Source organism: Calypte anna, chromosome 6 (assembly GCF_003957555.1).
Source record: "Calypte anna isolate BGI_N300 chromosome 6, bCalAnn1_v1.p, whole genome shotgun sequence".
NCBI classification, from domain to species: Eukaryota; Metazoa; Chordata; class Aves; order Apodiformes; family Trochilidae; genus Calypte; species Calypte anna.
The window spans coordinates 4690712-4716274 of NC_044252.1; the positions used below are offsets into that span (position 1 = coordinate 4690712).

Below are 25563 nucleotides of genomic sequence, written 5' to 3' on the forward strand. Positions count from 1 at the left end.
TACTCTGCAAGGCTTTGGGTTTGGTTTTTGGTCACTACTCCTTATGGCCAGGATACCTGTGTCAGCCAATGGGTACTCCTCCAAAGGCCAACAAAAGGTCTGATCTCATCTTCTCATCTTCTGCAGATGGTCAGGACATGTTCCCAGGTGCTGCCCAAGTATCCCTGGGGACACCAGACTGCCTGCAGGATTTTGCTTTTCTCTGTACTATATGGGCCTGGCACTGAACCAAAGCAAGGAGTTAGTTAGTAAGCCCTCAGCTCAAGATTTTCTAGGAAACACATATAGAAAAAGAGAGGTGTAGAGAATAAAGCCTGGAACCCCAAATTCTGAATATCACGAGTAGATTTCTTTTCCCTCTTACCCAAGTACAGTTTCTCCAGACCTTAGGAATCTGTAGTCCTCACTCACATTCTGAGGATATTTCTTAACTCCAGCAACAATCACCCTAACCTGGGATCCAGAACTTCTCTACCTTTTGCCCTTTCCTTTTCACTCCCTTCTGTCTCCAGGTAGGTAGTTTGGGTACATACCCAGGAGGTTTGTGCACAGCAAAGCAGTGTGGCAAGCACCACCTGGTTAGCTGGGAATCACCAAGTTTCTAGTCAGCTTTTTCACCTTCTTCAAGTAGTTTGCTCTTCCTCCACGAAGCTTTCCATGGCTTTATGTGCTTCACAAATAGAATGTCTTCTGTAAACTCTTGAACATCTGGAAATTCTCAGGGAGAAATCACAAAAAGAGGAGCGTGCTGTCCAGGGGACAGTGTGGGGCAGTGTGTCCTTACTGCTTTGTCTTGTGCCACGTGCACATCAGATCCCCTGAATGAGGCAGGGCTTTGGCAATTCATGACAGTACTGACATACAGCACTGAAACCAGACAAACAACCAAAAAACACTTTTCCAGTGATGAGTTCAAGATGGGAAAAACCCCTGTAAGTGTTGCAGGGCTCCATACAAGGAAGAATTTGAAGCTTTGACCCCTAAGATCTCCTATCTTTCAAGCATGGTGTTTTACAGTCTAATGGCTTACTGCTGACAACTCTTGATTATCTGGTGTAGCAGAAGGACTGGGATGACCAAAACCAAGTAAAAACAAAGATAATACAAAGCATATGGCAATGAAATGGTAAGAAAATAAAACGTGGAAGACTGAGCACACTGAACCGGGCAGGATAGCCGCAGAGGACTGCGTGGCAGGAAAGGGCTGCAGTTCATCCAAGCCCTTTTGCAACTCCCTTTGGACTTCCTGTGTTCCCAGTATGATTGATGCCCAGCCTGGGTGCTCTGCCTGTAGGTGGCCAAGGGCTGTTTTACTTTCCTACCTAGTGCCATAGCACTCCAAGAGAGCATTCTGCACTGCGTGTGTTACCCACGAGGGCTCAAAATGAGGTCAGCTGAGAGGAATGGGGAACATTTCTCACCATTAACCACCTCTGCTTGCTGTGCTGCAGACCCACCCAAACACACTTCTTGGGCTGGAATTGGGCAGCACAGCTGGTGGTGATGCCCTGGATGGGCAGGATTTCCACAGCAAACTGGCTGCAAAGGGAGTTCAATACAGGTGTATGTGGGGAAGTGATTTGGGAATGATTCCCAGATGTTGCAAAATGTCTCAAGCTCCCCAGCCAAGCTGCTGGGGGCTTTCAAAACAGTTTATCACTAGCTGGAAAATGTTTATAGAGGGGGGTGAAAGCCCAGGACATTCATTCATGTTTGATTGCTCAATGTGAGCCTGGATCCCTTCCTAGGGCTTTGGGGTATTTGGGCAGGTTGGCTGCAAGGAAGCCGTTCAAAGTCTTATCAGGCAGCTCATTCAGGAGTGCTTGTGACTTTGTCAGATCTATGTTTTTTTTCCAAAGTAACCATCCTAACTCTCTTTTTTTGGCAGTGTGACCCTGGAAGAAGCGTATCACAGTTTTGGCATGTTTGGGACATGCTACCACAGTGCAGCAATATTATGTGGCAAGCACAACATATGCTTTGGAAGAGATCTGGGTTTATTTTAGCTGCTCCAAATTTACTTGACCTGTTTAATCCAGCTTTCACACTACATCATCTCAGTCACTGGGATTGCTTTTAGGTCATGCCCCACGCAACATGTGCAGCCAGTTGGCTTTTCATCTCCATGCTTAATTGTCTGTAATTATTTCCATGTGATTAATACAAAAGGCCAACATCCCTGTGAGCCCAGGCCTCTCCGTTCTCCACATTATGCTTGGCAGGTGCAGGGTCTGGCCCACTGAGAAAGGAATAGTGTGAACATGGCCTGCTGGGGAGCCTAGACAGCTTCCTAGCTGGGTGTTATATGACTGCTGCCTGTCTAGGCTGGGAGTAAATTAATACTGATTCAAGCACCTACAAGAAATCAGCAGAGGGCAAAGCTCATGGTGCGGGAAGCCCCATCTTCCCCTGGCTGTGGACTTGTGGCTTTGTGTGCTGCTTTGCTGTTCTGCATGTAGAAACAGGGCAGTTTGGGCATGGGAGCCACTGTCACTTTGGGGACCTGCTCCTCTCAACCCACAGTAGTGGGAGCTTGGTTGGCCAGAGACTGAAGTCCAGAGGCCCAGGTGCTGCAGGAGGAGGTGAGTACCAGGAAAGTCCCAGATCTGCTGCAGGGGCTCCCTGGCAGACGATGAGTTGGAGGAGGGATGACTGATGGTGCTCTGCTCATGGAGGAGGAAAACCATGGGTGTCAGGGACGTGTTTAGCATTGGACAAACACCCACAAGGGCTACACCCTGACTCTGGTGCCCCTCACCCTTGCACCGGGGCTGCGTGTGAGTTTTCTGGCGTGGAGGGACTTTAGTGTAGCACCCTGGGGAGGTTTCAAGCAGTGTAGAAAATGATATGATTGCTGTTGGTACCATTCCTTGGAAAGAGAGCCACTTTGCTGCCCCTCCTACCCTCTGCTTTCTCCTGCCAACACCAACACCCCCCGCCCCTGCCCACCAGCCAACTGAATCATACTGGAGACCGGAGGCTTTTTTGGGTGCTAAAACTTTACAAGGCAAAACTTACAGAATACACCCATATGCCCTGCCTGGAAACTGGCTCCCACCTCTGTGGAAAAAAAAAAAGAAAAAAGCCAGGCAGTTTCAATTAGGCATTCATGGAAAGTGGGGACAAGCTGGAGCCAGAGCCAGAGGCTGCAAAAGTTTCTGCGTTTTTCCAGCAAGGATCTTGCAGACCCATCTGCTGACTGCATTTTGGGCTCCTTCTCACTAGGCAACCAAATGTGCTAAAAGGAGAACTGAAGATCATTTTCACACCCTGTCCCTTGGTGTTTGGAGGAGCAGTGAGCTTTCCACCCTGTAGAGCTGTTCAGTGGCTCCACCTGGCTGAAATAATGAAGAGGATGCCAAACAGGACCTTCCCAGGGTAGAAAAACCAGATGAATACCCAGTGGAACCAGATGAAAAAAACAGAAACGAAAAACCAGATTAATATCCCCCTAGAACTATTGAATCCCAGAATCACTGGGGTTGGAAAGGACCTCTGAGATCAAGTCCCACCCTTGATCCACTCACTACCCCTCTGCTTCCCAGCCCATGGCACTTAGTGCCACATTCAGTCTCTTCTTAAAAACCTCCAGGGATGGAGAATCCACCCCCTCCCTGGGCAGCCCATTCCAATGTCTGATCATCCTCTCTGTAAAGAATTTTTTCCTAATATCCAAACTAAACCTCTTGGCAGAGCTTAAGCCCATAAGACCATTTTGCTACCTGAAGAGTGACAGAAGGAGCTCTGGAAAGAAGGAAAGGTTGGGATTACTCAGCTGTAAATCATTTGCAGGTGGCCCCACTTGGGCACTAATAGGGCACTCAATAGGTCCCACCCATGCCTGCCTCACACCTGACATGTTTGGTTTTCTCTCCAGCCAGTGAGAAGAAATGTGTGAGAAAGGGCAGAAACCACAATGGTGATGTGCTCGTGGAGACCTCACTTTTCCTTCTGCAAGGTCAGTAAACCAGAAGTGGTCATGCAAGTAGTTTTCTTCTGATCTAGAGCTGGGCAGGGTTTGGCCAACAGAGAAGTTGTCCTAGCTATTTCTCCATGTTCTTTGAACAAACTTAAGACCCTTTTAGCACTTCCTAGAGAAAGGCTGCTATTAAAAAAAACAAACTAACAAAACCCAAGCAGCACTGTAGAACAAATAGTGTTCTTAAAAGTGCCACTGGAGAACACCAGGTCCTTTTCCTGTGCCACAGGTGGTGTGGGGCAGGGGCTGGCTGGGATGTCTGTGGGAATGCTATTTAGGATGTGGGGAGAGGGCAGCATGCTACTCTAATATAAACTAGCACTTCTGAAAAGTCATGAGTGATGCAAAGCATGTAATGTAACTTAAGGCTTGAAATAGAGATGCCACAGAAGACCAGCTCTGGGATAAAAGCAAAAGTGGGGAGTTGGGAGATTCAAGAGAAACTGAGAAGGTAGGAGGCATCCAGGGCAGCTGAGTTTTTCAGAAGATCAGTTACTGGAATATTGTTTTTTATGTTTTCTTCTGACCTGGAGATCAGTTTTGGAGTGTATTAATAGCAGATTTCCCTTTTTTTTTCCCCCCTTAGTCCTTTTAGTGACATTCTAGAGACGAGGCTGTACCTGGGTTAAAAGAAAAACAGTTTTTAATTCTTAAGAAAACAAGAATACCTTGCAGTAGTGTGGCTTATATGCCCATTAGTGTGAAGTTAAACACTACCAGCTGTATTGTCTGTCTTTACAAAAGGCACTCAGGTGACCAATTTCCCCTTACTTTTCTTATTTAGAAAGCTGTTTGAAATCTGCCAGGTTTGCTGGTAAGGTGTTGAAGAGGGGGTTCATGAAGTGTATTAAATGCTCGTGAAAGAAAAAAGAAAAAAAAATCTTCTGCAATGTTTTCCTGAAATATTATTTCTCAAGTTTTGCTGGCTAAAGTTAAAGAGAAAGTGAGTATGTCTGAGTCTCTAGAAGTCCATTGAGTTCTGCCTTCTTGGTGTGTTGCAAGGCTGTAAGGAAACCTTTTAAAAAGCTTTCTGGAGTCAGGTTTCCCATACCTGCTGCTCAGGGGGTGAGTGAGCCAGGGCTGGGTTGCTCCAGGCTGGTCCTAAGCCCGGGCAGCTGGGCACATCTGCTCAATTTTTAGCTTAAAAAAAACCACAAATAGGGAAAAGGTCAACAACTTCTGCCTTTGTATTTAGCTAAATTCATGGCAGAGAAGCAAAGCACCCAAAGGATGCTTAGGGCTGCTATGGTCTTATCTCCCTCATCTCATCTGTGTGCCTGGGCAGTGCTTTTATCAGGATGCTGAGGGTGCTGTCTGTGTTCTCTTGCAGGACAGGAGGGAAGCTCCAACTCCTCCTGGATTTAGTTGCTTCAGCTGTGGAAGATAACCCCAAAAACTGCTGGCTGAGGTAGGTGTTTCTCAGCATGTTCACTTCCTATAAACGTTTCCTTAAGCTTGTGAAACCATTGTGAAATGTGTTTATTATCTATGTCGTTGGAATGAGGTTCTGCAGTTCTTGTAGGGTTGCATCAAAACCAGTTTTCTGGGTTTTATTTTTGTCTGAAATCCTTGTGAGGGTTCTAAGTGCTGCATTGCTATCAGTTAAGAGGAGCATTCAGTGAGCAGGAGTGGGCCAGACAGCTGCTGATATTGAGACAGGAGTTTGTAAATGGTTTGTTTCTCTAAATTTGGGACGTAAATACTAGAGGAAAGAGAAGCTGAATGTGGTATTCTATTTTTTTCAGGATCACAAACTGATTCTGTACTTTGTGCTTTTTTGGGGAGGAAGGATTTGATATGTTTTCCTTTCTGGTTGGGATTTAACATATTTATATATTTATAGTTCATACACCTGCTGATATAGTGAGATAGAGCTGTTAATGTAATGTGACCGATGTTCAAACCAGTAACCTGGGTGTGCTGTTGAAATTGTTTTTCCATGAAGGATAATGAAACAGGTTTTTATTTTAAAGTATCAATGTTATATGAAATCTGTTGGGAAATCCCTATTATTTTTCTTAAAGTGAGAATTACTTGGCCTTTCTGTTATGAGTGGGGTATTGGATTATCTCTGGTCTTTATTCACATAGAGCAGGAAAGCCAAGTGCTTGGTGTTGAAAAATGAAGGAAAAGCACTTTGATCATTTTTATTGACACTGTTTTCTTTGGGTTGGTTTACTTTTATTTTAATGAGGAAAAAGTTATTTCTTTGAGGAATCATAGAAAATGTGGTAAGGGGGAACTAGGACTTTGCAACTGGTCTGCTCAGTGTGTCTGGGTTTTTTTTTTCTGGTCTTGGTGAAGTGCTAAAGCTGAGATGTTGGCTTTTGGGGAGCCCTCAGTTCTTTTGGGTGGAAAGTTTGTGGCTCTGCTGTGGGAACAGTGCTATTGGCAAGCTTTATATCAAGGAACAGTATGGTTTGGTTTTCAAACAGTAATTTACCAAGTTGCCCTGAATATGCACCTTCCCTTTCTGTCTAATAATTTCTTGAAATAGTAATTTTTTTTCAAGGCTTGATAATTGCCCAATTCCCTGGCCAGCCTTTCCCCCTGCACACTTGTACACTTTCATGCAGACTGAGGAGAGCACTCAGATCTTCCCAGGAATCAGGCTGTAATCTAAATGGTGTCACTGTGATGCAGAAATCCATGTACCAAACATGCTCTAAGTTTGTGGGATGATTATGCCAAGAAGAACTGTGTGCTGCTGTGTTCACTAAAAGCTTGCTGCTTTTTTTCCATGAAGAGGGGGTCTCATGCTGGATACCTAAAGTCTAATTTTGTACCCTTATTTTAACTTCCAATCACAAGAATATTGGCAGTTTCAATTAAAAAATTGCTTACCCCTGATCTTTGGCTGGGGATGTGACAACATCACTGCTAATAAGCAATGAGCACTTGGTAGTTCTTGACAGCTTAGAGTGTTGACAAAGAATGCATTAGATTCCATCCTCTACACTTTAAATGATGTAGCACGAATATCCTTTGTCCTTCCAGCAACTTCCTAGCACCTCAGCTTTTTGGCTTTGTACTGTGATGGGAGTGTTTTTTGGGGGGAGTTTTTTTCCTTCAGAAAAAATACCAGGCTGTTAAAACTCTCAGAGTCAGCACCATGAACCCAAATAATTCCACCACCTGAGGAGGCTTGGGGTGAAGCTCACTCTTGTTGCAGTGGAGAAACTTTTCTTCTTCATGGTTATGTTGGGGCAGGTTTGCCCCGCAAGCTCCAGGCACCCGACCCAGTTGGTAGTAAAGCTTCAAAGGAAGGAAGTCTAAAGAAAACCACCTCAGTCTTTTGCTGTTTTTTCTTTTTTTTTTTTTTTTTTTTTTTTTTGCAGTACTTTAATACAGCATTAAAATGCTAGAATACTAAAGGAAAGCTGTATACTATCCAGCAAATAAGGCACATGTCGGAATGCCATTTTATGGACAATCCACACCAGAGGTTTTACAGTCTCTGTAGCAACACAGTCACCAGATGAACAAGCTGTCACCTTGATTGCTGAAGCAGAACTGGTACCTCTGAGGCCTTTGTCCATAGGTTTTGTTGGTTTGTTTTAGCTGTACAAGTTTAATAACAGTTACAGAAACAGAAATTATACAAATCACCAGCTGAATCTGACAAGGTCAGTGGGTACAGCTAAACAAATACAATAATAATTGGGTTAATTTTTTTTAAAGCTGAAGAAATTAATAAGATACAGTGTTAGTTTTAGCACTAGTACACAATGCAGTGAGTGCTGTTCTAAATAACCTTTTAAAGGAAAGAAGAATCCAGTACAGGGTTGGGCAGACCTCCCACTTTAGCATGGTAAAATATCAAACTAAAACCCCAGTCCTTCATAATATAATCAAGCTACATGAAATGTAAAGTGTAAAAATGCTTCAAATACGTGCACATGCATATTCTATATTGCTATGACTTCTAATTAAAATAAACATAAATCCCTACTAATCTACTTAAATCCTTTTCTCTTACATCCTCTGACTGACATTATTGCTGTAGCCGATACTGCATAGCTGAACTCACAGTCTGCAAAGAAGTTGTGAAAGTCAAGTTGTCAAACAATGTCCCAACCACCTCTCTTCCCTTCTCATTCTGGGAAAGGACAAGAAACACCATTTGAAACCCAACACTTGTGCTTCCGAGCCCCTATGGTGCTTTCAGCATCTTCTGTGTCTTTCACAAGGCCATAAAGTGACAGAATACTGATATTTGCTCCTCACTTGCTCTATGTCCAGTGATAGCTTTTTCTAGCAATCCTTTCCCAAATACACATAAATAAACTGTATAAGCATTTTCATATAAGTCTAAGCACTTGAATAATATATTGGTTACTTAATACTGATATTTTCATCCAAGGATAACAAAAACAATATGGCTTAAAGAATTGCAAGGTTTTTTTTTTTTGTCAGAACTATGTACCAACTTTCATATAATATTTTATGTAGACAATATTTCCTTCTTAATGTAGTTCTGTTGCATACTTTATACAGACAAAAGCAATGTAAAAAAAAAAAAAAAAAAAGTAAATTACTTCCATAAATATTTTCTTGAGGATACATCCTTAGTTCTGCAAAATACTTAAGAAATCTCTTACCTCTGTTAGTATCCTAGTTGAGAGGAAGGCCCTTATGAAAGCTTCCAAATTGTAAAAACTTCTCCCCAAAAAACAAACAATACTTCTTTTAAAAAGGCCCTCAAATATATACAGAAAAGTTACTGCAAAGAGTTTCCAGATAATAGTTCAGTATTACAAGAAATATTTGTAACCATTCAAAAATTTTAACATCTAAAAAGGTTTCCAAAATACACACATAGTATTAAAAAAAAAAAAAAAAAAAAATTGAAAGAAACTCTATGTCAAGTATAACTCAAGATAAATACACATCTGCAAGTAAAACTGTAAAATACTTCATACAGGGGTAAACATTTATATCAATCATCTATAGCTAGTAACTGCACACGATTGTCCCTTTGAAATTCATCCTAGAAACACAAACCATCATCCCTATATCTAAGATCTCAAACATCCCTCTGAGCACTTCAGCAAACTGAAAGGACAGCAGTGGTTTTGCAGGTAGGAAATGATATGGATTGGAGTGATACCTTAAAGAATGCTTCTTGTGTGGGGATCATTCCATTGCATTTGAAAATAGGTTGGCAAAGGCAAATGGAAAATGTATGTCAATTCACTTTTAACTTGAAAACCACATGTTGATAATTTGTTACGTGCTGGTCAGTGGATAACTCTTAGGATCCACATTAGGAATTAAAAAAAAAACCCAAACAACCAAGCTTGTACGTGACTGCAGGACAAAGAGAACTGATCTATCAAGTCTGACGTTTCCAAAATTTCTTAACTTTTCATGTTTTGAGCAGTTTCAGTTTTTGGAAAATCTGCTTGAGTGTCACAGGTATGCAGCCCGTGTATAATCTGAATTTCATGTTATACCTCAAGGTTAAAATGCAGAGAATGCTTCTCTGTATAAGGCTTCTCTCAGGCATCCATAACTTCACATTTTTAGTTTACAAACTAAGTCCCATATAATGGGGAACTTCAAAATACACCTATTTTCAGAAATAATATATACTCTTGTGTATTTATCTGAAATGAAAAAGCAACTTTGAGACAGAAAGGCCTCAAACTTTGCTTGTGTGGCATCATTTTACATCTATGGTAGCAGCAGTAGGAACTGGCTAAAATGGGGCCATTCTTTAAGCTACAGGGATTTTGCTTCATCACCATTAATTGAAGTATTTGTAACAACCTCATTGGAGCCACATCAAATTAAAGCAGCTAAAAACCTACACAGTTCAAATCACTGATACCTTTCTCCAGAGCAGTGCTAATGGCAGACAAAAATCTGTGTGAAATGTTCTGACTGACCAACAAATTGTGGTTAGTTTTCTTTTTTAAGGATTAAATGAAAGTGAAAAAATATTTGAGGGGAGAGTAAGAGGGGGGGAAAAAAAAAGTATGTGCTGGTAGGCAGGCAATAGCAAGAATCTGAGGTTAAAAATGAAGTTTGCTAAGTGCAAAAAGTCAAATTTCTCACAGGTAGAAGCAGAAGATTATTGAGTTTGGGGAGGCCTGTATTGATTTTTGCTTTTTGCTGCTGCCTGCTTTGCTTCTGGTAAGGCTGAAAATGCAGTCAGGGATTACTAGCTGAGGTTCCAAATGCAAGGCCCTTTAAAGAGAACTTCAGAAAGCATCCAGAAAAATCCGAGGTAAATCAACCCAATAAAAAAAAATCTGAATTTTTAAGATCTTTCCCATTTGGAAAGAGTTATTTAGGTCTGGAGGTGAATTACCTTGGAGAGAAGAGGGGTGTGTGGTCACAAGCTCTTGTTACCCACTTCTGTGGGTGTCTTTTTCCAGCAACACTTGGAGCTAATGTCCAGGGCTGAATGCTACAATCCTGGGAATAAAGCAGGGACGGGAGGTGCTGGCTGCTCCCCAGGGATCCTCAGTCACCCTTTTTTCACATCCCTTTTGTCAGGGATGGCCAGGCAAGCAGGATGCTCCCAGCCCTGGGGTGCTGAGAACCAGGAGGGGTTTGTGGTGAAACCCCTGGCAGTGTCACTTCTTCCCTCCCTGCAGGTTTTGCCCTTTATCTGCTTTTCCCCTACATGATGACAGATCTTCCCCTCCACTTTTCCTCCCATTTTATATGGCAAAATACACTTTATATGCCTGCTGCCTTGGAAAAGATCACTTCTATAAATACTGAACTCTCCTAAGTACACTTTTAGGAATTATTAATTGTTCTGAAGTCAATCACTTATTTTTTTAGGAACCTTATTTTAAAGTACAGCCTAAAACTGCAGAAGGTGAAGGCATTGCTGTGCAGAGCAGAATCTGGATAAGCCATTTTTAACAGGGCACTGTTGTGAAAATAGCAACAAGTAGAGCTAATTCTGTTGCTCTTTACTCAGAGTCTGGTAGTTTGCTGTATATCCATGTAGCTATAGCAAGACATGTGCTATCTTATCTATTTAGTGGTTATAAGGTGGAAAGTATTCAACAGAAAAAAAAACAACAAAACCAAACCCAAACTGGTTTTCTCCCTTAGTGTAAGGGAGAAAATAATGTATTTTCTCTCGTCTTCTTCTAAGGGGGTTTCTCTAAGTTTCCTTTAGCTGGATGTGAAGCATCAAGGTGATTTTTAAATTTTTTTTTTTTTAATTCATATACTAATAAGTGCTCAAAAGGAAAAAAAAAAATCTGATTTAGTATGTGGCTTTTTTGAAAATTACTTGTGCTTGAAACAAGCTATCAAGATTAGTCCTAGAGGTCAAGCTTTGAAAAGCCACCCCTAGATTTGCAGGTGTATTCTTTTATTCCTATTTTTATGGGCAGATTAGGGTCTTTGCTTAGAGAATTTGTCTCTAAGGTAATTTCTGAGTCTGTGCAAAAGAAAGCATTCCCATTTGAAAACCCTAAAATTGCATATCTTGACTGAGGCAACTGAGCTGCTATTAGTTTAACCTTCAGTAATACTGTTGTCAGCTCTTTTAATTAATGGAATTGCTAGCTGGGCTAAATTAATTTCAAAGTGATTAATTTAGTTAATACTATTTTTGACATCCAGTGGTGTCAACACACTTGCACTAGGGAAGCCTCACAACTCTCTTGTGAGGTAGGTAAACTGGAATGGTTTTATCCATCCCTATTTTGGAGCTGGGAAAACTGGGGGCTGGAGAGATCTTGTGGCTTGCCAGAGGGCTAATGAAGAGCCAGGAGTCCAAATATTGATCCATTGCTCTGGCCAGTAGGTTGGGTCACTTGGGCTACCCATAAATAATGAAGTCTGCAAGATCTGCACCCCATCCTACCACCAGAATAAGCAGAAAACCACCCTGCTTGTGGGAGGGCAAGAAATAAAGGAAGTTTCACCCTAGAGCAAATTTGTAAAGAGTGTCAAATGCTCACTGTAAGTTTTTAATTTTCTTTTGACTCTGACTTAACATCCTGCTATCACCTGGCACAAAAATCCCTCTGCCTTAGTGGTGTGGAATTGATCCTCAAAACAAATTGAATTCACATCAAGCTATTGAGGACATAAAATATTCCCACAACTTCATCAAAATAGGAATTGCTGATTAAAACCAAACCAACCCCAACAAACACCCCTCTAATTTTTAATTTATTTTTTTTTTAATGAGTGAGTGCTGCAAGTGAATTGCTGGTTGTGTCCTTTTGCCAATGTACTCTCACTTAGACAAAAAAAAAAAAAGAGGATATTGCCTCGAGGTACTTTCAGTTAATGATATTGCCCAGTCCCTGATGAATTCTTTGCAGCAGGGTGTCCCTGCACAAAGTTCTACCTGAAATGGGATAACAAAATAGAACTCCTACATTTCTCCTCAGGAATGCAGGTGCTTCAGGAAGTCATAAAGAGGGAAGGTTATACAGAGTGTTCTCCATGCCTCAAAACACCCTTATGGCTAGCAAGTTTTACCTTTTAACAAACTGGTACAGTAGAAAAAAAGGACACAAAAATACTTCCAGAAAGTGGCTTTCAAGCTGTTTTGAAGAGTGAGTTTGGTTCATCTTTCAATTAAGTGTTTTGGGGACAGCTTTAAGTATTCTTATCCCCTCATGTTCACAGTAAATTGAGTGTGCTGGTGGCCTAATGGGCAACCCAGAGGCATGCAGGGACCATTTCAGTGGCATTACATGACAAGAGAAGGCTCCTTTAGTCACACAAGCAAGCCAATTCTGTCTCCTCCAAAACCCTTTGGAATCCTTTCTGGTGCTTTGGGTCCCATTATGGAACCCTTCCTACCCAACTTGCCCCTTCAAACAACCATTCACTTTTTTGTTTTTTCTTTTTTTGTTGCCACATTCAAGAAAAACTATTTTGCCTAAACCCTGCCCAAACGATGGTAAGAAATAAAGTCCAAGAAATCAGCAGCACAAAAGCCTCAGACTTTTGTAAAACTGGGAAAACAGTGATTTTCTTGTTTATCCTTCCTTTCTCTTGCCATATAACAGGAATAACGTTCATGTTGTGGGTGAGTGCTTGCAATCAGTGGCCCCACAGTTCTTTAACCTCTGCAAAAGCCATACATATATATATATATATATCCTTGTGCATATTATACCTTGCCTGTTGAATAGTACTTCACCTGGCCATGATATAGGGTCTGTGTAAACAATCAGCAGAACCTGAACCGTGGTTCTGGTGTGAACACTATCAGTAACACTTTATATATGAGTGTGTACATATATATATAAAAAATCTACATATATATGTATCTATACAAACCAGAGTCCTGTAAAATACCTGTTGCATGCATGTGCACACACGGGAGAAATGTTACATTCTATTAATGGTAAGGCATATTATTAGATAGGCAATATTGGCAATCATTTTAGCTTTTATCTTGATTTATTGTGTTGCTGTTGATCACGTGCTGCCCGAGGATCTTTCAGGATGATGGGGATGGAAGAGGCCACTTGGAAGGTTTTTATTGCACACGGCGGCAGTAGTAGCCCAAAACTTTGCACTTTTCACACAGGTGCTGGGGGTGTTCTTTGCTCTGATCCGAAACATCCAGACCATCCGGCTTTTCCAGGGGTCTCTGCAGTGAAAGGAGGGAAATCCCATTAGCTCCAAGGTTTTGTCACTGTTACTCTTCATTACACATGGGAATCCTACTTTTACACTTCCCTGAGCTCACTCCTAGCAATGCTAAAGGGACTGAAATATTCCCGAGGGGATGCAATATTTTCCCATATTCCCATTTTTCTCTGGGTTGGTTCAGAGGAGCTTCACAACTTTAAGTCATTCTTCTTCATAAAGGTTATGGTAGCTGTGTAGACAAATCACTGAAAGACTGAATTGGGGAGCATATTTATGAAAGCAGGAACACAGGAGAGTTTATTCTCTTGGCTTCAGAAACTGAGATGTCCCCAAAGTATTAATACCTCCAGCATGGGAATCCCATTACCCAGCAATGCCAGCAGGGGTGTCCAATATTAGGATTAACTCTCTTGACCACCCACAGATGTTACAGAGCCAAATGAGGTTTTCCCAATACCCAATCCCATGTTTCTGAGGCTAAAAATTTTGAAATAGAGCAGTTGCAATACTATTAATAAAAAAAAAAACCCCAACCTCACAACACCATGTGTTCCCCTCAACCTGAGTAATAAACTGACTTTGTATTTTTAATAAAATCAGTGAAATCACAGGGTTGGAGGTATGTTCAGCTAAATAAGAGAGTGGAATTGCTGTGGTTTTAGGTCTTTTTTTTATTTGCAGTCATTCTGAAAATAAAATATCCACAGTGGATATTCCCGTACTGTTAAATGTTTGGAAAGTCTAATAGGTAGAGAGGTGACAGATGTGAGGTGTAGAACATTATAAAGTGCAATATTTGTTTGAAAACAAACAAAAAACCCAACCAAACACAAAACCAAAATTCCCTAACCCATAACTTCTCTATTTTTGTGAAATGTGCCTGAAACCTGAAGACTGTTCCCTTGCACAGTCCTTCCCATGAAGACACTGGGAAGACACTGTGTCTTCCCATGAAGACACAGTTCTGTGAGACTGGGGTAGAGACAGCACGTGGGGTGAAATCTGAAAAACAAGCTGTAAGCTTCTCACTGTTCTCACAGGGATACTGGGTCCTGGCTTGTATCTTGAAAACATCATTCTTGAAGAAGGGGGCAGATGAGTATAAATTACAAAATTACAGCTGTGTTTTTCCTAGATCTGTAAAATCTTAAACTACACCTGGTCATCTAAATATTCATTTAAGCTCTTTATTCCAAAGCCACCTACCTGAGACCCTGTGGACAGGAAGAGCAGATACCTCAATCTTTTTTTATTTTATTTTCCTGTCTAGCACTGTAGGAATGCCTCATAATCCAGAGAACAGAGGGGCTTCTCAGCATTCTGAATAGCTAAAATGAGACAAAATGTAGTGTGTTCTCCTGAATAAAGGATATCTGCAAATTCTTGCTTGGTTATATTGGTTTATAAGTGCAAAACTCTTGCACAGGTAGTAATAACAATACATGGGAGCTACTCAGTGGTTTGTTCCTGATTTAGTGTCCTTACCCATGAGATGCCTCAAGTTTCATCTCTCCTGTCTCTGAGTCTAACTTCATTTACAACTTAATTGGCAAGGGGATTCCTTATATCAGGTAGGGGATAAGGAAGGTGGATGGACCCCTCTAAATCCTTTAACCTCCCCCTGCAGCCCCACTGGACTTTGAATGACTGTGCTAGGATTTGAGATCAGAACCAGCAAGCCCCACAGTTGCCTTGTAGCCCCATCACTGGTGCAGGCAGTGCTTCTGCCACAGCACAGACAACTTGAACAAGTTCATTTGCTCAGGAAAACTGCTCTTCTGCCACTTATTTCACCAACATCTGCCCAGAAAGCTTCTTCAAGAATCTGTGTTACATAATGCAGTCAGTGATGATGCTCAGGCTCAGAAGTTTTGCTCCTCCACAGGGAACTGGAGGCTTTCAAAATGCTACACTACAGCAGGCTATTTGACTCAGCTCTGATTGCTTCTACATGCTAGATGTGCTCTGATTAAAAGGGAAAAAAAAATACAGCAGTTATCATGTTTATTGATATAAGCCAGATTTTTTTATTTTTTTTTTTTAATACACAAGGCCTTGGGAATCATTTTTCCTGGAAATAGTGCAAAGGACATTGGGAATGCCTTGAAGTGCCAAGAGTTTTTGGACAGTTTTCAGAAACAATAGCTCTCCATGGTTTGCTTTCCCCCTGCGTTGATTGAGCTCAGCTTTTTGGCCTGCAAAGCATTTTGATTTGAGAAATGTTATTGTTACCAGCATGTTACAACACAGAGGCTGAGGAGAGAGGGGTTATGAAGGCAGGGAAGGAGGTTGCCAAGGGCCAGCTGGAAGGAGCTGAGCAGAGCAAAGCTCAGGCTGCATTTTCTGGTGAGATGCTGGAGGGCTGAGACTTCGAAACTGGTAGTGAGTGGGCTGTGGTTTCTGTCCTAAAAACACTCCAAACTTTTGCATAAAACGAAGTCCCAGATTACCTCTGTTTGCTGTTTGCTCTTTTTGGGTTTCTTGTAAGGCAAAAAAAAAAAACCCAAAACCCTTCAAACACGCTGAGAAACAACTGTTCTTATCCTGCTGCTGTTAGGTGCTAATTGTGGAGGACTTTGGAGTAATAACTTCACACCCTTGCAACCTTTTTGACCCTGTGCTAGAAGGGTGGGTTGGTAAGACAGCTAAAGAGCTGTGGGTGCCCATCAAGCTTGGACTCCATGGGACAATTCCCACCACCTTTGGTGTGGTCAAAGGAGAAGATGCTGGCACAAGAGCAGGGCAATAGGGTTGGGATGCTCCAAGCTGCCCACTATTTTTAGGGGTTGCTGAGGAGGCTGAAAGAGTTCTGTGCTTCTGCTGAGGCCATGAAAACTCAGCCATGGGTTTGGAGAGGGTGTGGAGAAGGGAACAGGCTCTTTGGCTGAAAAAGTCATTTTCCACAGAAATAAGTGAGACAGAGCTTGTAAAACAACAGAAAATCCTGCAGTGTTTCTCTGGGAAAGGTATGCTTTTTTCCATTAAGTGGAGAATTTAAATATAATAATTCAATTTTCATTGTCTATTTTTTTTTTTTTAATGCAAGCATCCTGGATTTGGCAGTCCATATTTTCAGTAAAAAAAAACCAAACTACAGGGATGGGCACTCTTACTTCATTTTTGTGCATCTTTCTTTAATTTTCTCCTGGTAGTTGCTGGGTGGAAATAATCTTGTGCAGCTCCACCAAGAAAGCTCTTGGTGGTAGTGACTAAAGCTGTTGCCTCAGGGGAATGAAGCTGAAATAAATTTATATAGCAATTCCTGTCCTGCAAATTAACTTCTGCTTGTGGACTATTGCACTCTACGTGTCCCAAATGAGCTCTGTGTTCCCCACAAGTCAGTGAAAAACACAAAACCATCCAAATAAAACTTACTCTTATCAAGTGAGGTGTCAGAAATCATCACTAGGACATCCTTGAGGAAAACTGCTTCCTCTAAGGAGCAAAATGGAATAATGTGGCTGCTTATGTTTGCATTTAGGAGAACTGAATTTTTGGGGGTTTTTTTCTGTAGAATGGAACAATTTGATTGCACCACTGAGGGGTAAATGATTGCAACAAAATTGAAATGTAAGAAAACACTTAAATCATTTTTCTGGACTAGTTACCTCAAGTCTTAATGGAGCAAATTTGATGACTAAATGACAGATATGTGAATGGAAATGGATTGTGCAACTATAGCTGGTAGGGTAATGAGCTTACAGTTTTAAGGAACCAAGGCTAGATATGCTTCCCTCAAGACATACATTCTATAATGAATTTCTAAGTTTTTAGTCCAATAAAATAAAAAAAAAATGCTCTGGGGAAAAAGGGTGAGATGCAATGTGCATTCTTGAGCAAGGGACTCAGCTTTTCTGCCTGCCTGGGGAGAACAGGGATATTAAGAAGAGCCTCAGTTGTTGCTGGGGATCCCAGAGGCAGCAGTAAGAAGGCTGCAGAGCAGAGGCTTGATGCTCAGAGAGAGCAAGCAGGCTCTGTCAGCAGCCTCTGAGACAGACCAGCTAGGAAGAAATGAAATTTCTTTATCAGTGAAATTATTCATCAGTGAAATGGCGAAAATCTCTTTTTAGTATTCAGTGAAATGGTGAAAATCTCTCTTTAGTATTCAGGAAAGCAGCAGTCTGGGGTAATCTGTATTCCCACTGCTGGAGCATACAAGTATGAGGGAAGGCTTATTAAATTTTAAGAGTCAAAAGACCATACTTGTACACCTGAAACCATTCAAAAGTTTATTTGGTGTGAGTGATCAGACCCATCCTTCCCTGTCCTGGGAGAGCAGAGGTGAATACAGATGCACTTGGGTAAGGAAATTGTGATGGGACCACAGCATTGCCCATGGAAATAATAGTTTGAATATCATGAAGAATGTATTTACATACCAAATTATTTCCAGTCCAACAGTAAATTCCTGACAGCTGGAAGACTGTAGTGGCCAAGAGGACAAGTCAGTCTCACCAGATGGCTGGTTCTGCACCAGTGCAACAGCTGTCATCACAAACAGCAGTGGAGTTAGCCACAAAGTCAGAGAAGAAGCCTTGATAAGGGGCCAGTCAGGAATCAACCAGAAGTGCAGATGGTGCCTCCATAGCAGGCAAAGGAAAAAAATTGAGAATTCAGAGCTTGGCATCCGGGTTGGTGCAGGGCCAAGAGTGCTGGAGAATGGCTATAAGGATGGGCTCCATTGCAAGGAGCATAAACAACCACAAAATGCAACTTCCTTTGAAGAATAAGAGGTAGGTTTAAGTCTCCTCTGAGATGTCTGTTTATCTTTAGGATAGCTAAAGTAACTATCCAGGAAACTACTTTTAGAAGAGCCATAGAGCTGCTTTATCAAGGTAGCTCTTTGATCTCCTGCTCCTCAATCAGGCTCGAGCTCAATTGGCCTCCAGTTTTTGTCCCATGTCCTGTCAGCTCCAGCAAGCACTCCCTCTGGGAGCTTTACCACTTGGGGGATGGGGTGGATGTCCTGGAAACAAAAAGGGAATTAAGAGCTTCCATGGGATGAGCAGCAGCTTTGAAGCTCACGTGCAAGAGGAGCATGGTGGATATCATGGAAACAAAAATGCATTCAGAGGTTCCTTGGGATGAGCAGAAGTTTTGTAGCTCAGGTGCAAGAGCCACCTGATTCTCTGCTCCGTGGATGAGTTGGGGACTGAATGGCAGCATCCCTGCTCTCAGCATTTTCTGCTTCTTCTTGGAAAACATGCTCCAGCATCTCTCTTAAATGCAGAGATTTAGGGCTGTATTTATGGAAAGCTCCAAAGTATATACACAGCTGTAAAACTGCTGAGAAGACTTTTCCTGCCCCAGAGAGATTAAAAAGCTCATTCTCACAGATAGGCTGTGTGGAATAAGAGCATGAGGCTGAACTGAGACATTCCTTGTGGGGAATTGGCACAGGATCCTTTCCTGGAGTGAAAGGAGCCTCCAGGAACAAAGAGCAGGTGGCAGGGAAGTGTGGCTGATCTCCTCTCCTCTCCAGGGAGCCACTAAGCAAAGGTATGCACAGGAAATCCAGATTTGAGCCCAGGCCCAGCAGATGTGCTTGAATGGCTACCCCAGAGCTATCCAGAGTGGAGAAAATCTTCAGTGCTCTGGTGCTGTGGCATCAGCCAGCTCCATAGGAGTACCTGGGCACAAAGCAGCCCTTGGGAGACAGTCTGAACAAGGAGTAAAAAAGTCCAGGGATTGAGGGAAGCAACTGAGCAAGATGAAATGCAGAGATGGAGATGAGGACTGGAGAGAAGGGCAAGGCTGGAAATTGAGAATAAACTCTTAACTCACAAGCAATCCTGAAATCAGGGTTTCTTTTTGATTTTTTTCATCCTAAATTGGACTAAAGCATCACAATCTGGCACGTGGTTATTTGTCAGCTACTGAACAGACTCTAAAGAGGTTGATCTATTTGGGGGGAAAGTGGGAGGATGCAGAGATACTCACTTGGCCATGTCAGAGGATAGGAAAAGTACCTTCTGAGTTGGTTGCTGTGTCTTGTTTCCTACATCTTCCTCTAAGTGTGCTCTACTTCCCAGTATCAGATGCAAACAGGGGAGGTTTGTCTGACCTGGTGTGAGTTATCAGGATTTTTATATTATTGTGAGTGGGGACATTTTACAATATTCCCTCACCAGGGAAATGTGGCATCTGACTGGTTTTAGACTGAGTTGTCTGCAGTAGAGTAACTTATGTACTTTGGAGGCTGTTAGTACTGAAGGACACTTAATGCTGAGGAGCCAACAGTGACTGTCATCTGCTGATAAAATGACCATTATTTTTAAAATACTGTTCAAGATATCATTGTGACCTAACAGATGAAAAGGTATTTTTACCAAATGGCAGGGCAAGAGGAAAAGGAGGTTATGAGTTGCAACACATTGCAGAGAAGTATTGACAAAATGGTTTGGAACTAGAAATTGTTTATTTCACTAAAGGTAAATACTATCTGAGCTTGAAGGGTGGTCAAACTTCTGCAGTTCATTTCAGTTACTTAGAAAGAAAAAAAAAAGTTAATTTATGGAATATTTGTGCTATGGTCATCTCACATAATCTGGTGATTTTTCAGTGAAAAAAAGATACTACAAAACAGTAGCACTATTTTGCTTGAATGGAGTGAAAATGGCAAAAGAGAAATATGACTTCTGGGGAGAGGCAGCATCTTTTCTTGGATGAGTTGTTTAAGTTGGAAAAACTGTGTAATGGAAGATTCAGATGAATCTGAAAGTATCTGATCCTATATACTAAAGGCAGGAGGAGCACATAAGTAACTGAGGACATCCACTGATGCACTGAGAGGGAGGGGAAAAAAGTGATTGCTAGAAACTTCTAGAAGTGCATAGGACCTCAAACATGCATGAAGGCTCTCCCGTGGTGGGTAATCAAAGTAATAAAAATCTGAAGCAAAATTAGGAAAAATATAAAACAAAAAATAAAATTAAAACCAAAGTAAAACCCCAATAAAACAAAAAGCTACTCAAACAATCCCATGTGCACAATGAGTGTTTTGTGCTCTAACTCTCAAACCATAAATGTTGGACTTATTTTAACTGAAATATCCTTCATCTCTTGAAGACCTGCAATAGCTGTAATGCCTGCTGGGAGGACAGGAACACATGGATGGATAGGAAGAGCAAAGCTCTTCCACATCCTGAGCTGTGGTGTCCTCAGGGAATGGTGTGGCAGGAGTGGTGGCTGCAGCTGTGGGAACCTGCAGTGCACATGAGGTTTGTGAAGTTGAAACCAAGGCTACTGACACAAGCATGGCAGGCTCCAAATGTTAGATTTTAACTAATTAATTAATTTTAAGCAATTAATTTTGCTCCAAGGTACCAGACATTTTAAACCAGTATTTTGGTGGTTTATGGGAATGCAATGTTAGCAACTGGGCCAAGTCTTGCCCTTGGCATTAGACCACTATACACACGTGTACAAGAGGAGGAGATATAGATGAGTATTTTTTCATGTGATTAAGCTTAATAAACATTTTTTTCTCTCTTCTTCCTGTTCTTTGAAATAAATTTCCATATTTTGCTGTATTTTCATAATAAAGTCAAGGTATCCTTCTTAAGCACTTTTTTTCCTTCCCTCCAAATGTTCATGAAATGGTATCAGGTGTTCCTTATGAGCACATGGAAAGAGCTTTTTATATAGGAATCTTGCAGGCACTTAGGTACCTAATGAGACACCTAAAGCTCCTGGTGGAATTTCTTTTGCTCTCTCCATGGGCTGAGCACTCTCTCAGTGGGCAACAGGTAACCTGAGTTGTGCAGAGCTCTATTTATTACCCACATTCAGCTAGGGTGAATTAGACCTGAAGCAAATCACACCTCCAAACTCCTAAAATAATTCACTTTTTCCATTCACAACGTTTTAATTTTTTTTGTAATATTGTAAAATCCCCCTCAAATTTTTCCATGATGTACAGATTCATTGTTCATGAGTTTATCCAGAGTTTTTGTATGAAAATTCAGCTTTAACAGGTAGTCTGTAGCATAGTTTTTCAGGCAAAAAAGAGTAGAGCCCAAACGTTTGGTTCATCTGACTCCCTTTAAAGACAGAAGAACTGCTTGTGCCCAGTTTGGGGTGGGATACAAGCAGAAACTGACTGCCAGTTTTTCCATCATGAGCTGGAAAAGCAGGAAATGACCTCAAGGGAGAGATGCAGCTGCTATCTGCAGGAAAGGAGGCTGTGAGTACCATGTGAACTATGGCTGATGGGTGGCAGGCACAGCTTTCCTTGCAGAGCTACTTAGATCTGACCCTCCAAGGTTAATAAAAAACTTTCTCTTGAAGTTCTTTGATTGCCCATTACCTGGTATGAAAACTGAGAAACCTCTCTTGAACAAGGTTGTCTTATTTCTTATTTTGCTGTCATTAACCAAGGAATTCTGCTGGCAGGTGTTATCTTAGTGTTGTTCTCTCACTGATCTTTATAATTTGACATAGCCCCTTGACCAAATCCAGCCTTATTTCAAGAGGTGAAAAATGGGAAATAATACCAGTGAAATTAAATATTAAATTGATGTAAATATGAAGAAAATCAGAACTAGGAGGCCCATTGCTACTGCTGAGCTTTTCCCTCCATCTCAGATTACCTCACAGTCTCTATAATAACAATTTTGGTGTGGAGGTAATTTTACTTAAAGGTAGGACAAATAAAGTCCAGTGACTCTAGATTTCCAGGCCTGAGAAAAGCACCTGATCTGGGAAACAATTTCCCTTGTGGCATGTGGTGGTCCATGTCAATCCTTCTTTAAGTCTTACCCACACTTCAACAAGTCAAGAGCATTCCTAGTTCTCAGCCTGTCTGCACTTCTCCTACCTGTTTGTGAGGATAAACATTAATGTGGCACTTGATACATTCTTGTCCCATGTTAGCCCAGGAGTTTCCACTCATCCATTTTCTCTTGCATTTGGGGCACTTGTATTCCCCAAAGCACCGTTTCTTGCCCTGGTAGGGAGTCAGACCTTCTCCTTTTGGACGAGCCTAAAAAACAAAGGGAAGTAGCAGTGAATGACCAGAAAGGGATGTGGGAGAGCAATAGAAAAGTAATTTTATTTTTTTTTTAATTAGGAAATTTTTGCCCAGAGATCCTGGAGGCAGACGTGAAGGTTATATCCCCTTAAGGCAGAGTTAACACGTTGAAGTTACACAGTTTTGGGTGTTTTGGTGTATTCAGAAGTTCAAGAACTTGTGACACTGAATAATATTTAGATATGTGCCTATGAGCTTTTTGTAATGAGTAGTTTTAATCTCCATTTCATTATAAGATCCTTTCTATTGAGTACATATTGCTAGGCCTGTATATAGGTAGCCCCAAGTGAAGTAGCTCACTAGTAAATTAGTATCTTTCCTAACTAGATCTTCATTTATTCCCCACTTGGAACCTATCATCAAGAAAACTTTTTATAATTTAGCTTTGCAAAGCCTCTAAACAGTGAAGTATTGGCAATTCATTAGTATATAGATAGCCATTATTATATGGGATTGCACAAACTGGGACTCAGTATGCATGCAAGGTGTAGGTTTCATTAGTATTTTATTACAATTTCAAGAACTTCGTTTGGTTTCAGTGAAACCATGGTTTCACTGGTTCCTATATTTTGAAGGAAATAGGAAGGGATTCTCAAATGGACTGCTGTGCTGGCCAGATGTTAAAATGACCCTTGGAGAAAGCTGTTTATCCTGAAGATAGCTGTAAAGATGAAGCCATTTTCCTAGGGTCTCTGACTGGTATTGAAACACTGCCTGTGTCTTTGCTGTATGTTTTTTGCCTGTAAAGTGTCAGAATGGTGTGATCACCTATTAAAGGAGTCTTTGTCACTTATTTCTATGTTATACCTCTGTGGCTTTTTTTTTTTTCTTCTTCCTAAGGTTCCAAGATGAAGTTTAGAAAAGTAGAAAAGTTCAGTGACCCATCCTGCTGGGAAAGGGTTTGTTTTTGTTTGGGGAACTTTTATGGTTTCTCAGTGTGCAGGTCCAAATGCTTTCTATGTGAAAACACCAGTTGAAAAAGCAGGTGCTTGGCAGAGGACCTGAGCTTGGCAGGAGCTCTGAGACTTGAGCTCCCATGGCTGATGGAGATGCTGTACACTGTGTTACCTCCAGGGCTCCATGTGGGAGCAAGAAAAGAAAAGAACATTGAGTGCACTCCCCCCTGCATGCTGGCGGGTGCAAGAGGAGCCCAGGGACACCAGACCTGCTCTTTTTTTTTTCTCTAGTGTCAGTAAACAACCTTCTCTATTTTATGCATATTCTTTAACAGATGAGATGAAGTAGCAACCTCTGCTACAAATAGGCAAAGGTCTGTAACAATTCTCTTTGTGACACTCAATCTGGCAGAGCAATGTAAATATCCTGACACTACAGCACATGGATTTATGGAGATATTGCATAGGAGAAAGAAGTTGATTGGTATAATGAGAAACCTTTTAACTTCCATGACTGAATGAGTGCTGGCAGGCACCCAAAGTGTAACCCTCTGATCCATGGTGTCCCTTGGTAAGGATGGGAGATTGTAATTGAATCTAGGGCAGGAAAATGTCAATTTATAGAGACATCCTTACTCTGGACACTTAATTTGGCTCTGCCTCTGAGGAATTTGTAGCACAACTCAAGTCAGTGTGAGAAGGGGCCATATGCTCTCTACATCCAGAAATTCTCATGGGACTGAGTTAGAAACCCTGTGTACAGAGGGCTCCCATCAGTGAGAGGCATCCCTCTCCTCCTGAGGCATCACAGATTGCTTTTTTTGGTTATTTCAGTTGGGGTTACATTACTGAACAGGAGATGATTTACTTCTTAGTTTCAGTTGCACTCTATTTAAACTCTTCCTGCAGCTAGACCTGGAAATGCAGCTTCATTCCCCCTGCTAAGAAGCAGTCTTACTATTTCCCAAAGTAATAGCACTGGCTTTGGAAACAGAGTGTGTCTGAGACTTCTTGTAAACGTTTACAAACACTATTTAAACATAACACTCCCACTCCAATATGTTATGCCAACCCTAAAGAGCATTTAAACATCAGACTCCCCCAGCAATATGTTGTGCTAGCCAGAATTCACAGATGGGGAAACTTTCAGAGGTGGCCACTTGGAGTGGGCTGAAAACTGTGTTTCTCCAAGTCAGGTACTTGACATCCAAGGCTCCAACACCCTGAAATGCTCTTTCCTCACAAATACACAGCAGGGCACTGGAGGTGCTGGCTGGTCGAGTCCTCTAGGTGTACAGCTGAGCATCAGAAATGGAGAATTTCCAAATGATAAGTTACTTGTAAAATTTGGTTTCTCTGATTTGCTCACTAGATTGGAAGCAGAACCAGGAAAAGAACATAGGATCCCTGACTCCATTGGTAATTTCCCGTTATAATTGCTAGATTAAACTTCTGATTTATTTTTATTTTAACTTTTCAGCTGTCACAGCTCCCTCCTCAGTCAGTGACTTTAATTAGTTTGCTGGCAAAGCCACAACATTCTCTGTAGGTGTTTCGCTCTTCTGCTTTATGGATGTTTATGCTTTGCCCTTACAGATGTCATTTTCCTTCCCATCTCTTCAGTTTCCCAAACTGTGCCCCACAGGGCATTTGGATCCTCTCAAAACAAACAACCTCATTTTCTCTAGTGAGAAACATCATTAGGAAGCACTGACAGCAGCAAAGGCAACTCTCCAACTCCCTCCACCCTTCAGGTCCAAACAAAACAGAGATTTGACAGCATTTGGTGGAAGGCAAAACCTGAGTGAGATGCACTAATGGCTTGAGAAGTCTAAGGCTGGATGTCTTCTTTTTTTTTGGTGTATCTGTGGCTTCAGCAGCAGCACAGTTGAGCTGCATAAACATTTCCAAGAAGCAGCCAGCCCTTGGCAGGGTGCTCGAGCACCCTCTCTCGTGTCTCCCTGCTCACCCAGCTGAAGGGCAAGAACTGTTTCCACCAAAGATTTTTCTTAACTGAAGGTCAAAAAAGAGCAAAATGACACATTTTGTCATTTGGTATTAGC

At 41.6% G+C, this 25563-nt stretch overlaps 1 protein-coding gene across 1 annotated transcript in view; it reads right to left on the reverse strand.

Annotated features, from left to right (window-relative positions):
- Window positions 1-7534: 7534 nt before the first annotated feature.
- ZCCHC24 (zinc finger CCHC-type containing 24) overlaps window positions 7535-25563 on the reverse strand; it is a 98622-nt gene continuing 80593 nt past the window's right edge. The window contains exons 3-4 of the mRNA XM_030453422.1: window positions 22392-22556; window positions 7535-13571 (exon numbers count right to left, since the gene is read on the reverse strand). Of these exons, the coding sequence (XP_030309282.1) occupies window positions 13458-13571; window positions 22392-22556 (279 nt within the window). The 3' untranslated portion in view covers window positions 7535-13457. The remainder of the gene's footprint in view (window positions 13572-22391; window positions 22557-25563) is intronic.